This window comes from Arachis hypogaea, chromosome 11 (assembly GCF_003086295.3).
Source record: "Arachis hypogaea cultivar Tifrunner chromosome 11, arahy.Tifrunner.gnm2.J5K5, whole genome shotgun sequence".
Taxonomy (NCBI): domain Eukaryota; kingdom Viridiplantae; phylum Streptophyta; class Magnoliopsida; order Fabales; family Fabaceae; genus Arachis; species Arachis hypogaea.
In genome coordinates, this window is record NC_092046.1 from 37,250,440 (window position 1) to 37,266,601 (window position 16,162).

Here is a 16,162-nt window from a genome sequence, read left to right on the forward strand (position 1 = left end):
ACTTAAAAAAATTTGAATACTCTTTCTCTCTCATCTCTTTCTATTTATTTTATTTATTTACTAACACTTCTCTTCTCTCTTAGTATTCGAATTTATTCTCTCTCTCATCTCTTTCTATTTATTTTATTTAATTACTAACACTTCTCTTCTACTCATAATTCGAACCCCTCTCTCTTCTCTCTGTTCGAATTACTCATCTCCTCTCACTTCTCATTCTTCTATTCTTCTATTCTTATACTCACATAAAGGAATCTCTATACTGTGACATAGAGGATTCCCATTCTCTCTTTATTCTCTTCTTTTTCATATGAGCAGGAACAAGGATAAGGACAACCTGAAAGGACTCTGAAGAGGAAGCTAAGAGAAGCTAAAGCACAACACTCCGAAGAGGACCTTACAGAAAATTTTGAAAAAGAAGCAGACATGGGAGCCGAACCCAAAAACAATGCTAGAGATGCAAGGAAGATGCTTGGTGACTTTACTGCACCAACTTCCAACTTCTATGGAAGAAGCATCTCAATTCTTGCAATTGGAGCAACCAACTTTGAGCTTAAGCCTCAATTAGTTTCTCTAATGCAGCAGAATTGTAAGTTTCATGGACTTCCATTGGAAGATCCTCATCAGTTCTTAGCTGAATTCTTGCAAATCTGTGACACTGTTAAGACCAATGGGGTTGATCCCGAGGTCTATAGACTTATGCTTTTCCCCTTTGCTATAAGAGACAGAGCTAGGATATGGTTGGACTCACAACCTAGAGAAAGCATGAACTCTTGGAAAAATTTGGTCAATGCTTTCTTGGCCAAACTCTTTCCACCTCAAAAAATGAGCAAGCTTAGAGTGGAAGTTCAAACCTTCATACAGAAGGAAGGTGAAACCCTCTATGAAGCTTGGGAAAGATACAAGCAATTGATCAGAAGGTGTCCTTCTGACATACTTTCAGAATGGAGCATCTTAGATATATTCTATGATGGTCTGTCTGAATTGTCCAAGATGTCATTGGACCACTCTACTGGTGGATCTCTTCATCTGAAGAAAACACCTGCAGAAGCCCAGGAACTCATTAATATGGTTGCAAATAACCAGTTCATGTATACTTCTGAAAGAAATTCTGTGAATAATGGGATGACTCAGAAGAAATGAGTTCTTGAGATTGATACTCTGAATGCCATATTGGCTTAGAATAAAATATTGACTCAGCAAGTCAATATGATTTCTCAGAATCTGACTGGAATGCAAGCTGCATCCGGCAGTACTAAAGAAGCTTCCTCTGAATGATAAGCTTATGACCCTGAGAATCCTGCAATGGAAGAGGTGAATTACATGGGAGAATCCCATGGAAACACCTAAAATCCTTCATGGAGAAATCATCTAAATTTCTCATAGAAGGATCAACAGAAGCCTCAACAAGGCTTCAATAATAATAATGGTAGGAGAAATAGGTTTGGCAATAGCAAGCCTTTTCCATCATCTTTTCAGCAACAGACAGAGAATTCTAAGCAGAGCCTCTCTGACTTAGCAACTATAGTCTCTGATCTATCTAAGACCACTCTCAGTTTCATGACTGAAACAAGGTCCTCCATCAGAAATTTGGTGGCACAAGTGGGTCAGCTGAGTAAAAGAGTTACTGAAATTCCTCATAGTACTCTCCCAAGCAATACAGAAGAAAATCCAAGGAGAGAGTGCAAGGCCATCAATATATCCAAAGTGGCCGAACCTATAGAGGAGGAAGAGGCAATGATTTACACTAAGGAAGACCTCAATGGACGTCCACTGATCACTAAGGAGTTCCCTAATGAGGAACCAAAGAAATCTGAGGCTCATACAGAGACCATAGAGATTCCACTGAACTTACTATTGCCATTCATGAGCTCTAATGAGTATTCTTCCTCTGAAGAGGATGAAGATATTATTGAAGAGCAAGTTGCTCGGTATCTAGGAGCAATCATGAAGCTAAAGGCCAAGTTATTTGGTAATGAGACTTGGGAGGATGAAACTCCATTGCTCATCAATGAACTGAATACCTTGGTTTAGCAGAAATTACCTCAGAAGAAACCAGATCCCGGAAGGTTCTTAATACCTTGTACCATAGGTACCATGACCTTTGAGAAGGTTCTGTGTGACCTGGGGTCAGGTATAAATCTCATGCCACTCTCTGTAATGGAGAAACTAGGGATCTTTGAGGTACAAGCTGCAAGAATCTCACTAGAGATGGCAGACAAATCAATGAAACAGGCTTATGGACTTGTAGAGGATGTCTTAGTGAAGGTTGAAGGCCTTTACATCCCTGCTGACTTCATAATCCTAGACACTGGGAAGGATGAGGATGAATGCATCATCCTTGGAAGGCCCTTCCTAGCCACAACAAGAGCTGCGATTGATGTGGACAGAGGAGAGTTAGTCCTGCAATTGAATGAGGACTACCTTGTGTTTAAGACTTAAGGATCTTCCTCTGTAACCATGGAGAGAAAGCATGAAAAGCTTCTCTCAATACAGAGTCAAGTAGAGCCCCCACATTCAAACTCTAAGTTTGGTGTTGGGAGGCCACCATCATGCTCTGAGTGTCTGTGAAGCTCTATAAGAGCTCACTGTCAAGCTATTGACATTAAAGAAGTGCTTATTGGGAGGCAACCCAATCTTATTTATCTATGTTAGTTACTTTTTCATTTCATTTTCCATTGTTAGTTTATGTTTTCTTTAGGTTGATGATCATGTGGAGTCACAAAAACAGTTGCAGAATTAAAGCGGAATAAAAAATAGCACACCCTGGAGGACAAGCTTACGGGCATTTAAACGCCAGTAAGGATAGCAGAATAGGCGTTTAACGCCCAGTCTGGCAGCATTATGGGCGTTAAATGCAAGAATTGGCAGACAGAGTGGCGTTTAACGCCAGAAAATAATGTCTGGCTGGCATTAAACGCCAGAAAGGGGCATCAGCCTGGCGTTTAACGCCAGGAAAGACAACAAACTGGCGTTTAAACGCCAGACATGGCACACAGAGGGTGTTTAAACACCAGAAAGGTGTAGGGACCAGAATTCCTTGACACCTCAGAATCTGTGAACCCCACAGGATCCCCACCTACCCCAACTCACTCTCGCTCATTTTCACACCTTTCCATAACACTCTTCCCCAAAATTACCTCCACCAATCACCTCCATTTCTCCTCCAAAACCATCATATAACCCACCTACCCCCACTCATACAAATTCAAACCATCACTCCTTCAATTTCACACATCATAAACACTTAAACGCCCATTGGCCGACTTCAAAACACCCCTCTATCTCCTCCATTTCTTCTTCTTCTCCTCCTTTCTTTCTTCTTTTGCTCGAGGACAAGCAAACCTTTTAAGTTTGGTGTGGAAAAAAAGCTCTGCTTTTTATTTTTCCATAACCATTAATGGCACCTAAGGCCGGAGAAACCTCTAGGAAAAGGAAAGAGAAGGCAGTTGCTTCCAACTCCGAGTCATGGGAGATGGAGAGATTCATCTCAAAAGCCCATTACTAGAAAGAGGATGGAGAAAATAAGAGAGCCCACTCATGGACCTCAACAAGAGCATGAGGAAGTCCCTCATCAAGAAATCCCTGAGATGCCTCAAGGGATGCATTTTCCTCCACACAACTATTGGGAGCAACTCAACACCTCTTCAGGAGAATTGAGTTTCAACATAGAGTAACTAAGGATGGAGCACCAAGAGCACTCCATTATCCTCCATGAAATCAGAGAGGACCAAAGAGCCATGAGGGAAGAGCAACAAAGGCAAGGAAGAGACATTAAAGAGCTCAAACACTCCATAGGATCTTCAAGAGGAAGAACTAGCCACCGTCACTAAGGTGGACCCGTTCTTTAATTTCCTTGTTCTTATTTTTCTGTTTTTCGTTTCTATGCTTTATGTTTTGTCTATGTTTGTGTCTTTATTACATGATCATTAAGGTTTAGTGTCTATGTCTTAAAGCTATGAATGTTCCATGAATCTTTCACCTTTCTTAAATGAAAAATGTTTTCTGAAAAAGAAAAAGAAGTACATGAATTTCGAATTCTATCTTGAAAATAGTTTAATTATTTTGATGTGGTGGCAATACTTTTTGTTTTCTGAATGAATGCTTGAATAGTGAATATTTTTTATAGTGAAGTTTATGAATGTTAAAATTGTTGGCTCTTGAGAGAATAATGAAAAAAGAGAAATATTATTGATGATCTGAAAAATCATAAAATTGATTCTTAAAGCAAGAAAAAGTAGTGAAAAACACAAAGCTTGCGAAAAAACATGGCAAAAAATAAAGAAAAAGAAAAAGCAAGCAGAAAAAGCCAATAGCTCTTTAAACCAAAAGGCAAGAGCAAAAAGCCAGTAACCCTTTAAACTAAAAGGAAAGGGTAAAGAGGATCCAAGGCTTTGAGCATCAGTGGATAGGAGGGCCCCAAAGGAATAAAATTCCGGCCTAAGCGGCTAAATCAAGCTGTCCCTAACCATGTGCTTGTGTCATGAAGGTCCAAGTGAAAAGCTTGGGACTGAGTGGTTAAAGTCGTGATCCAAAGCAAAAGAGTGTGCTTAAGAACTCTGGGCACCTCTAACTGGGGGACTCTAGCAAAGCTGAGTCACAATCTGAAAAGGTTCACCCAGTTATGTGTCCGTGGCATTTATGTATCCGGTGGTAATACTAAAAAACAAAATGCTAAGGGTCACGGCCAAGACTCATAAAGTAGCTGTGTTCAAGAATCAGCATACTAAACTAGGAGAATCAATAACACTATCTGAATTCTGAGTTCCTATGGATGCCAATCATTCTGAACTTCAAAGGATAAAGTGAGATGCCAAAATTGTTCAGAAGCAAAAAGCTACTAGTCCCACTCATCTAATTGGAAATAAGCTTCATTGATATTTTGAAATTTATTGTATTTTCTCTTATTTTTATCCTATTTTGTTTTTAGTTGCTTGGGGACAAGCAATAATTTAAGTTTGGTGTTGTGATGAGCGGATAATTTATACGCTTTTTGGCAGTTTTAGGTAGTTTTTAGTATGTTTTAGTTACTTTTTATTATATTTTTATTAGTTTTTGGACTTTTATCATCTTTTCTGGACTTTATTATGAGTTTTTGTGTTTTTCTGTAATTTCAGGTATTTTCTGGCTGAAATTGAGGGACCTGAGCAAAAATCTGATTCAGAGGCTGAGAAAGGACTGCATATGCTGTTGGATTCTGACCTCCCTGCACTCAAACGCATTTTTCTGGAGCTACAGAAGTCCAATTGGCACGTTCTTAATTGGGCTGGAAAGCTAACATCTTGGGCTTTCCAGCAATGTGTAATAGTTTATACGTTTCTCGAGATTTGATGGCCCAAACTGGCGTTCAACGCCAGCCAGAGACCTTTTTCTGGCGTAAAACGCCGGAACTGGCACCAGAACTGGAGTTAAACGCCCAAACTGGCATCCAAGCTGGCGTTTAACTCTAGAAAAGGCCTATTCACGTGTAAAGCTCAATGCTCAGCCCAAGCACACACCAAGTGGGCCCCGAAAGTAGATTTCTGCACTATCTGTACTTAGTTACTCAATTTCTATAATCCTTAGTAACTAGTTTAGTATAAATACTAGTCTTTCCTATTGTATTTGGACCTTTATCATCTTTTATCAACTTCATGCTTGGCTAGCCTCACGGCCATGCCTAGGCTATTTTCTCTTATGTATTTTCCAACGGTGGAGTTTCTACACCTCATAGATTAAGGTGCGGAGCTCTGCTGTTCTTCATGAATTAATGCAAGTACTATTGTTTTTCTTTCAATTCACGCTTACTTCTTCTCCAAGATATACTCTCGTACTTAATTCAGTTAAGTCAGATTGAAGGGGTGACCCGTGACAATCACTCACTATCTTCGTTACTCGCTTAGCCAAGATCTGCATGCCTGACAACCACAAGCGGTCTACATGATGTTTAACGTAGTCATTGGACGATAGCCGGAGTATATTCTCTTGGGTCTCTGATCCATGGATTTGACTTGCCTCTCTTGACAACAGAGCATTTGAATATGTGAGATTAGAACCTTCGTGGTAGAGGCTAGAACCAATTGGCAGCATTCCTGAGATCCGAAAAGTCTAAACCTTGTCTGTGGTATTCCGAGTAGGATCTGGGACGGGATGACTATGACGAGCTTCAAACTCACGAATGTCGGGCGCAGTGACAGTGTGCAAAAGGATAGAGAGATCCTATTCCGACACAAGTGAGAACCGACAGATGATTAGCCGTGTGGTAGCTGTGCCTGGTATTTTTCATCCGAGACAAGAGATCCGATAGTTGATTAGCCGTACAGAAATTGTACCTGGACCATTTTCACTGAGAGGACGGATGGAAGCCATTGACAACGGTGATCCACCAACATACAGCTTGCCATGGAAGGGAGCACGCATGATTGGATGAAGACAATAGGAAAAAAGAGGTTCAGAAGCAACAAAGCATCTCCAAACGCTTATCTGAAATTTCCACCAATGAATTACATAAGTATCTTTATTTTAATTTACGTTTTATTTATCTTTCAATTATCAAAACTCATAACCAATTGAATCCGCCTGACTAAGATTTACAGGATGACCATTGCTTGCTTCAAGCCGACAATCTTCGTGGGATCGACCCTTACTCGCGTAAGGTTTTATTACTTGGACGACCCAGTGCACTTGCTGGTTAGTTGTACCGGAGTTGTGAAAAGTGTGATCACAATTCTGTGCACCAGGTTGATATGGGATTGTTTTATCCCTATGGATCCAAGTCACAACTAGTTGGCTATGCAGATACAGGATACTTGTCTGATCCACACAAAGGGAGATCTCAAACAGGATATCTGTTCACATATGGTAGTACAGCTATATCATGGAGGTCAACGAAACAGACGATTGCGACAACATCCTCTAATCATGCTGAAATACTAGCGATACATGAAGTTAGTCGCGAGTGTTTTTGGCTCAGGAGTTTGATCCAATATATCCTGTCATCATGTGGACTAATTGATCATAAAATAGCTTCAACTGTCCTATTTGAAGATAATACATCATGCATTACTCAGCTTAAAGGTGGATACATTAAAGGTGATAGAACAAAGCATATTTCTCCCAAATTCTTCTTCACTCATGATCTTCAAAATCAAGAGACAATTAATGTCCAACAGATCCGCTCAAGTGACAAGATTGGTATATAAGATTGGGATGCGCCGATTTTGAGACATTAAATGATGTCAACAATAGGGGGAGACTATACTCTTTTTTCCTTGGCCAGGTTTTTTTCCATTGGGTTTTTCTTGACAAGGTTTTTAATGAGATAGTTCCCATCAGAAAGGATTTTGTACTTTTTTTCTTTTACTAAAGTTTTTTTCCATTAGATTTTTCTTTAGTAAAGTTTTAATGAGGCATAATCCTAAATGGTCATTTAAAGGGGAGTATTGTGATAAGTATGAATGATGTGGATGACCATTAATAATATGGGTGGCTCAATATTTCCATGATAAAATACTCATATTACCAAGAAAATTTACATTTAGTAAAGATTGAAAATGTAAATCCTATACATGTGTAAATAGGAGGTTAAGCCTCCGTTAATTACACACTACAATTAATAATAAAATTACTTTTTTCTTTTTCATATACTATTCTTCTCTCTCTTTTACTAATGAGTTACTATATTATTAGTAGATAAATATATATAAATTATCTTTATTATATTAAAATTATTATATTCATAAATATTAATACTAGAATCTTCTGTTTATATATTTTTATTTTATATATTATCTTTGTTTATTCTACAACACTAACAATATATATAACGGCATACGATACTAATTAATGCCAGAAGCTATTTTAGATTTTTGTATAAAAATATCGGAAATGAAGATGCCAGCATCGAGTGGTTTCATTTAAATAAAGAGGGGATGCATATATGCATACATAGTGCTTTTCAAGAACCAATTCTATGTTGCATTCATATCCTTAATTCCCTATCTCTATTCTTAGTTGAACAGTCAACAGCCTCTCACCTATTTATATGTGGAGCCATCATCCAAGGGGGAATAAAAATATTTTTTTATGCTATGTATATATTAAAAATTAATTATTAAAATTAATTATTAATATAAAATTATATATTAAAATATAAATATATATTAAAAATAAATTAAATTATATATAAATTTATACACAAATATATTAATAATAATTTTAATAATTAATTTTAATATACTAATAATATTTTTAAAAAATATTAATGAAAAAATAAAATAAACGGAATCAAAATCCCTTGATGGTAATAATATATAGTCGTATAGCTAATAAGACCATCAATCCAGAGGCAAAAGACACATACGAGGCGCAAAGGAATATATGAACCACCTTTGTACTCCGAGATAGGGAAAAGCAGAAAAAAGTTGCAATTATTTATTTTCAGACACGCATTATTTAACTCATGAGAAAATAAAAGCCATTATTGTTGTACCATATACCATATAACTTCCTTTAATGTATATATATAATAAATAGTACAAATAAATTCAACGTGTCATCAACACAATATAAATAATAAATAATGTCCAAACACACACTGCTCGTATAATTCACAAGTATGTAATTAACAATATATGCTTTTATCAAGCTCACATATCCGTTTTAAAATATCTTTGCTTTATATATTGGTCGTATTAAAATATATTAAATTTCAAACGTACCAAATTTATTACAACATGACAAATATTTCTGAACAAAAAGAGTAAAAATTCATATATTAATAGTGCAAATTGAGTTAAAATGATTTTTTAATTATTTTTATTTTATACACTAAGTTAAGAAATAATTTCATTATTGAATGAATCATATTTAATTTTACGATTCATTGGGTAATATATATATTAATGTACGAAATAAGAGTAAGGGCAAGCAATTACTTGTATATTAATTGTAACACCTAATCTTTCTCAAACATGATGATTACACATTTGGGTGAAAGCAAGAGCTATAATATTGAGTTGGTAGTAAACTTGGTTATCCTTCGTTAAAGGAGAGGAAACACCTTTCTTTTCCTTGAATTGATCTTCACACGTAGTCGGATCATCCGAGGCAGCGCTCAATTTTGTGATGGCAGTGTAGAAATCCTTGGACCGGAAAGCGGCCGCGGCGTCTTCCAAAGAGTACAGCGAGTCATGGTAGAGGTCGAAGCAATCCTTCAAGCAAGCCCTCACGTATGGATCAACTAAATAGTTCTTGTTCCTCAAGAGCCTGGAGATTTTGGAAATGATGTTAGTGCCGTTGGACTTTGTTAGCTTAATTACAATGACCACAAGATCTTCTATGCTGTTGGGTTGTGGTGATGAGTGGTTTTTGGATATGGCTTCAATAAGGGAATTAACACAGAAACCATAGCTGAAGTCTGGGTCGGTTTCTGACGCTTCCTTGCATGATTTAGAGATAAGGTTGATGTAGTTAGAACCATTTGAGAATTGGATGATGAAGATTAAGATGAGAAGGAAATTAATTACTAGGCCTGATGATGATGAGGTGGAGGACTTCATTTTCTTGCACTTTAAGACCCTTGCTTGTACTTGCAATGTCAATATGTATGTGAATTGTGTTTCTGATGCATATGCATTTATATGCACAATTAGGGCTATTTATTTGAAACTTTTATGGGAATCTAATGATATATATATATATATTAATTAAGGACTTATTGACATTCATTATAGTATATAATATTATCTATTCTATTCTATAAAAATTGGGTTTTTGTATTTAATGACAGAGTTGATGTGGTATACTTCTGAAAGTATTTTTTAATTTATTTTTTTAACTCATTAAATATAATTTATTACGATAAATTAGTTATATCAACTAATTAATTTGATTAAATATTTAAATATCACACAATTTAGATCCAATTTGGATAAACAGCTTAATTAAATTCTTTTTGAAAAAATAACTTAAATAATAAATGGCTATATTAAAAGTAGCTTATAAATAGTTATTTTGTATTTGAGTTTTTAGCTCTAAAAGTTATAAAAAGTAGTAGTATTATGAGAGAAGTCATTTTTTTAACTTCTCTATAAGCTCCTAAATAGCTTCTTAAAAAGCTGCAATTTAGTTTTGAAAATTGCACCAGACATTAACTATTCATAAAGTTATTTTTAAAACTTCTCAAACGGGCCTTATTATAATGTATATCAATTATTTATTTTGTTAGTATTTTTTTAATTTATTTCTTTTAATATTCAGGTAGTATTTTTTTACTTATTTTTTAATTTATTAAACCAAATTAATTATATTAATTATGTATATTAATTAATTGATTTGATTAATTTATTAGTCATTAAAATAATAAATCTATGAATAAAATAGACAACTGAGATATTTTCAATTAATAATTATATCAAATCAAATTAAATCATATCTATTGAAGTATTGAGTCAAATTCAAATAATGTGAATTAATGACCAAACTAAAATAAGATAATTTCTTATTTATTCAAATTGAATGTAATAAATACAAATTAATTTTGTTAGATAATCATAATCTTCTGATCTTTTATATATAAATGGCCAAACAAATCTATAAGAGTATCTCTAATATTTGGTATTAATTTTATTTTATTTTAAGTCTCCAAGATGCCATATAAATATATGTAAACTATATATCATAAGACTTGATTTAAAACTTAATATAAAATTTGTCACTCTAATGCATGGTTTATTTCAATTTAAATTTTAAATTATTTTTTATTATTTTAAATAAATTTAATTAAATTGTAAAATTTTAACTAAAATAAAAATATAAATTACAAAATTAATAATTATATTTAGATTGAGAAAAAACATTAGTATTTTATAAATAATTAAAAAAATAACCTTAAATTAATTTGGATCTATTTTTTTACCAAATAGATAAGAAAATAAAAAATAAAGTAATAAAATGCAGAATATAAATAAGCACGTCTAATTTATTTGAGTAAATTTTAATTGAATCTTTGTTACAACGTTATAATAAAACAACGTTATAGTAACACTATTTGTATTTATTTAATGGATGAGTTTAGACAAATGACAATATTTCACTCTTTTTTTTAAGTGATACGGTATCTTCTTATTGATACCAGTTTCATTTCAAAAATATATTCAATGCAAGTTTTAATTTTAAATCAGTTCATTTACTACACAGGTCAAAATTGATACCTAAAAGTGATCCTATTGGATCGAAGTTGCTCTAAGAATCATCATTTTTATTGCTTTTGCTATTTCAACTCTTTTTTTATTTATAATTTCTTTTATGTATAAATATACTCAAAATGAGAATGTACGGATAAATGTTTAATTGATTGTTTGTTTGATGAATACCATAAACTATAAATGACTCAATTTAAGCATTCTATCGTTGCCGATGAAAGTTAGAGTGTAGTAATTAAGGTGACCAGTGTATTTTTTATAGTATTAGATAGAAGAATATTTGATAAAATGAATATACCAATTATAATAATTTTTTTTGTCAATTTACTATTTTTTACCTAATAAATAATATTCATGTTGAATATATTATTTTCATCAGAAGTCATACATAATTGATTGATAATTTTGTGTAAAAGCACTCTTATGATGATTAAACACTATGTGCATGTTTGGGCGCCATTATTTTGTTAAAAACAGATCTTTTTTCAATGAAAAAAGATTTTTTTTTATTTTTTAACGTGTTTGGCAAATTTCTAGTAGTAAAAGTAAAAGAACTAGTAAAATAAAAAAAAGATCTTTTTTGAGAAGCTGTAATTTACATCTTTTTTTAAAAGATCTTTTTTCCTTAAAAAAAAGATGTTTTTCATGTAATAAATAAACAAAAAAGTACTTTTATATTGTTATACCCAAACATAATTGATTGATAAAAAGACCTTTTTACATAAGATACCCAAACATAAAATTATTTTTACTTTTTCATAAGATCTTTTAAAAAAAAATAACTCAAAAAAAGATCTTTTCTTAAAAGCTCACCCAAACAAGCTCTATATCATTAATTCGCTAAAGATAATTTTTCTATGATTATCCCAATGTATAACACTATTTGATAAAAATTTATTAAATTATATTTGTTTCTAATGAGATGAGCGAGCTTTTAGACCTAACCACAGTTAAAATTGAGGAGGATCAGAAAAATATCAATAATACAAACATTAAATTAAATAATTAATGAAGGAATTAAAAACTTGGTCCAGCAAGAGCTGACCGAAAGCCATAAAACTGGGTTGCTTTCAGAGGACTTTCTGTTGTGATTTGGCCGTTTTTAGTAATGTTATCCATGTACGTCATATTTAGCTAGAAGCCAACAGAAATTTTGTCACGTAACGCATGAATACATGTGATCTCTTAAAGCAAAGGAATTGGGTGACAATGTGACTTATAGTAAGAACAAATGGAATTAAGTTGGACGTGCCTTTCATAGTGTATATATGACCTTGCAGTCACATTCAACATAAAGTCTATTAAAGAATAACGTAGGAGAAGCAAGCAACATTTATCTATTTTTACTGTTGGATGATCGTATTACTCACTATACAACCGTCCCTTAGCTTTTTTCTTGGAAATTGGGTATCATGGTATATAATATACACATTCAAGTCTTTTTGTTAATAAAATTTAATTAAATTAGTTTATCATACTAAAAATTAATTATAATTAACATTATTCCAAGTCTTATTATTTAACTTAATTAGATTTAGTTCACAAAAAAATAAATTAGCATTATTCCAAGTCTTATTATTTAACTTGATTAGATTTAGTTCACAAAAAAATTTAAATATGTAGCATTATTCTATATATATATATATATGTACAAATATTTTTCAACCAAATTTAAATAAGATGGCATAAGTCTAGAAAGAAAAAAAAAACATGTGCATATGTCACATGCACTACAAAAAAATTATCCATTTAACTATATTTGAAAAGTGTAGCTAAGAATGGAAAAAATATCGCCTTAGACAAAAATTATGTTTTTTTGGCTTTGAGGATGCTTTAATGAGAGATGTTTATTCGGCCCTATTCTCAAGGTTTTGGCGTTGAGAATAGAATACACTTTTCAAGTAATGTCCTTAAAGACTAAAGCTATGTTTTTTTATCACTCATACTTACTATAATATACTATACTTATTATCTTTGTTACTGCATCACTTTAAAAACATAACAATATTTTATATAAGCATAGCCTTTCTGTTCCTCAACTTTTATTTTTAATATATATATATTCTAATAATATTTTATTTAAATTTAATTTTTAGTAATATAATTATATATATAATTTTATATTTTTAATTAAATTAGTCAAATATTATAAAATAAAAATAATTAAATACATAACACCGTACAATATTCTTTAAAAAATAAAAATTATTCTTAAACAAAATATATTTATAATAAACAAAAATATTGAATTGATCATAATAGAAAAATTTGGAAATTCTTTTTTATTCTTTTTACAAACAGGCACATAGAATTCTTTATATAAGTAATATGCAAACACACACGTATATAATAATAATAATAATAATAATAATAATAATAATAATAATAGAATTCTTTAAAAGATATAATAATAATGGCAAAAGAAAAATATATAAGATAATAAAATTAAAGTACAACCAAATGTTCACTAAAATTTTCATAGACTTTTCGTCAGTTTCTTGAAAAAGATAAGAATGTAGGAAAGTGAGAAGCTAATTACACGATTTCGCGAGAGGAGTTTTAAAATTGTCATAAATAAGTATTCATACATCTTACACTAAATTAAGTATACTTATATAAAAATATACATGAGACCACTTAAAATTTACTATTAATAAACTACAAAAAAAAAATATTATATGTTACAAAAATATCTTTTAATAAAAATCATCGTTAATTAATTATACATCTTTTAATTCTCAACACTCCATCTTTATTAATAAATTATCATGATAAACATCTTAATCTTTATTAACATCACCAAAATTATTTTATATAACTACATAAAAAAATTATTATAATTTAAATAAAGTACAATAAAAAAATAATTAACATCTTAATTATTTAGGGTGTCAAGGAGGTGTCCATGATATATAGAGATGGCGCCTGCTAGCGCCCATAATTCAAGCCCAACACCTAATTTCTTTTGTCATTATAAAGTTTTTATTTATTTGTGGCAACTTTTTCTTTTATTTGTGGAGGTTTATAACTCTCACTAAATAGTTTGTGGAAGTTTTTAAAACTTCCAAAATTTGAAGTACCATGAAGTTTTTTATGGAGAGTTTTTAAAGACTTTCACAATCTATTCGGTGGAGGTTTTGTGTGTGTTTAGTAGAGGTTTTATATTGGACATTTGTGGTGGTTTTAAATAACTTTTATGTCAGTTTAAAATCTTCACAAATTAATTTTTTAATTTAACAAAAATTAATTATTTTGTGAGATTTTTAAACCTCCACAAATCTTATAATTATTTATTTTTAATTTCAAATCATTCATTAATCTCATCTTATTTACATCCTCACAAATTAAAAGTTTACTTTTTAATATCAAAATTAAAAAAATCTAAGTAAAAAACATCTGAAAAATTGTAATTACTAAAACAATACACTTCTTACTATATCAAATACAAATGCTTAAATATCATTAATATTAAATTATCCTTCTAGTGTAGTGACATCAATATTTATTTATTTAATTAAAAGGAATCCGATAAAATAAAGAGTAAATAGAAACAAAATAAATTATGACAAGAGAATTATGACTGAATGAACCACATCCGCAAAACCAATAAGTACATCCACCAACATCAGCTGGCATTTTTAGTCTATTAGTTACTAAATGTCAACTTCATATGAAATTCTACGATTGATATTACTCTTCAGATGTGCAGCGATGCTGCCATTGGACATGTAAAGGTAAACTAAAAGCCTTTCTGTTGGTGTCATGCAGAATCCATAGAGTCCGAGGAGATTCCGGTGGATGGCGAGGCTGATCATTTTGATTTCAGTCTGAAATTGAATCTCTCCTCTAATGGCATTGCCATCTTTCAGCCTCTTGACAGCTACAAGAGTGCTACCAGAGAGAACTCCTTTGTAGACATTTCCAAAACCACCCTTTCTAAGAATGTTCTTATTGTTGAAGTTATTGGTAGTAACTTGGAGTTCTTTGAATTGGAACATCTTCAAGTTTTCAAGGTATACTTCTTCGTGATGCCGGTTTGAAACATAAAAAATATTCAACATTAAGCTGTATATGAATTGAAGGAACTATTATAGTACTCAATTAAAGAAAAAGAAAATGCTAACTATGATGCTAATTGGAAAGTACCTTTAACATCAAAGAATGCTTATTGATTGTGCTTATGCCTGCACCAAAGAACAAGGGCAAAATCAAGAACTATGAGACAGAGACATCCAAGAATCAAGCAAAAAGCAATTATCCCAAGACTTTCAATACCTGTTGCTTCTTTATTTTGGACTGCATATACTCAATTATCCCATCAACAGTCCAATTAGGAATGACATTAATCTTGGATGTCAAGGGAAACAATATCTCAATAGCTCCATGATTGCCCCTTGCATCCCGCCTGTAAACAATAAAATTCAAATATTAGGATACAGAAAGAAGCACAAGATAAAAATTAAATGAAAGAAAATAACATGTAACCAACAAAGATATACCCACATACTAATACACCCATGAAAATAATACATAAAAGTTAAGTTGCAATAACGAATAAATAAATCCTTTTGTATTTTGGTTTAGATTAACCATTTACATTCATCAACCTAAAACTCAGAATTTAAGAATGGTTTGGTTACCTAAATTAACTCCTCTAAGCATGCCAGCGAGCTGGCTGCCACAGATAAAAGGAGTGGTAAGAATTAGCCAAGTATTCTTGAGCAGCTAAGAATAATTGCAAGAGAAGTAATAAAGAATAAAATTGGTAACCAACCCAATAATAAAGACAATGCAACACTTGCATATTGCATGAAACCTTTTCGCTTTTCTTTACTTACTAGTCCATTTTTGTCTAATAAAGGGAAGAGAATGATATATGATACGAGAATGTTTGGTTTTATTGGAGAAGACGATGATGACCCAATCAACACTTGAATATAACAATTCAAGTGGATCCAATTACTCAACCCCAAACCAAGCAA

At 32.1% G+C, this 16,162-nt stretch overlaps 2 protein-coding genes and 1 non-coding gene across 3 annotated transcripts; all 3 read right to left on the reverse strand.

Moving 5' to 3' along the window:
- Nucleotides 1–828: 828 nt before the first annotated feature.
- LOC112724506 (small nucleolar RNA R71) lies at nt 829–932 on the reverse strand. The gene has a single exon (XR_003163665.1). It is a non-coding gene; the product is annotated as a small nucleolar RNA R71 (small nucleolar RNA).
- Nucleotides 933–8,895: 7,963 nt separating this feature from the next.
- LOC112720698 (putative invertase inhibitor) lies at nt 8,896–9,623 on the reverse strand. The gene has a single exon (XM_025771740.3). It carries the CDS (start codon nt 9,534–9,536, stop codon nt 8,943–8,945), a length of 594 nt encoding a protein of 197 aa, XP_025627525.1. The 5' UTR covers nt 9,537–9,623; the 3' UTR covers nt 8,896–8,942.
- Nucleotides 9,624–14,833: 5,210 nt separating this feature from the next.
- On the reverse strand, nt 14,834–15,178 carry LOC140176093 (protein NSP-INTERACTING KINASE 1-like). The gene has a single exon (XM_072205963.1). The coding sequence runs from the start codon at nt 15,176–15,178 to the stop codon at nt 14,834–14,836; it is 345 nt and encodes a 114-aa protein (XP_072062064.1).
- Nucleotides 15,179–16,162: the final 984 nt, after the last annotated feature.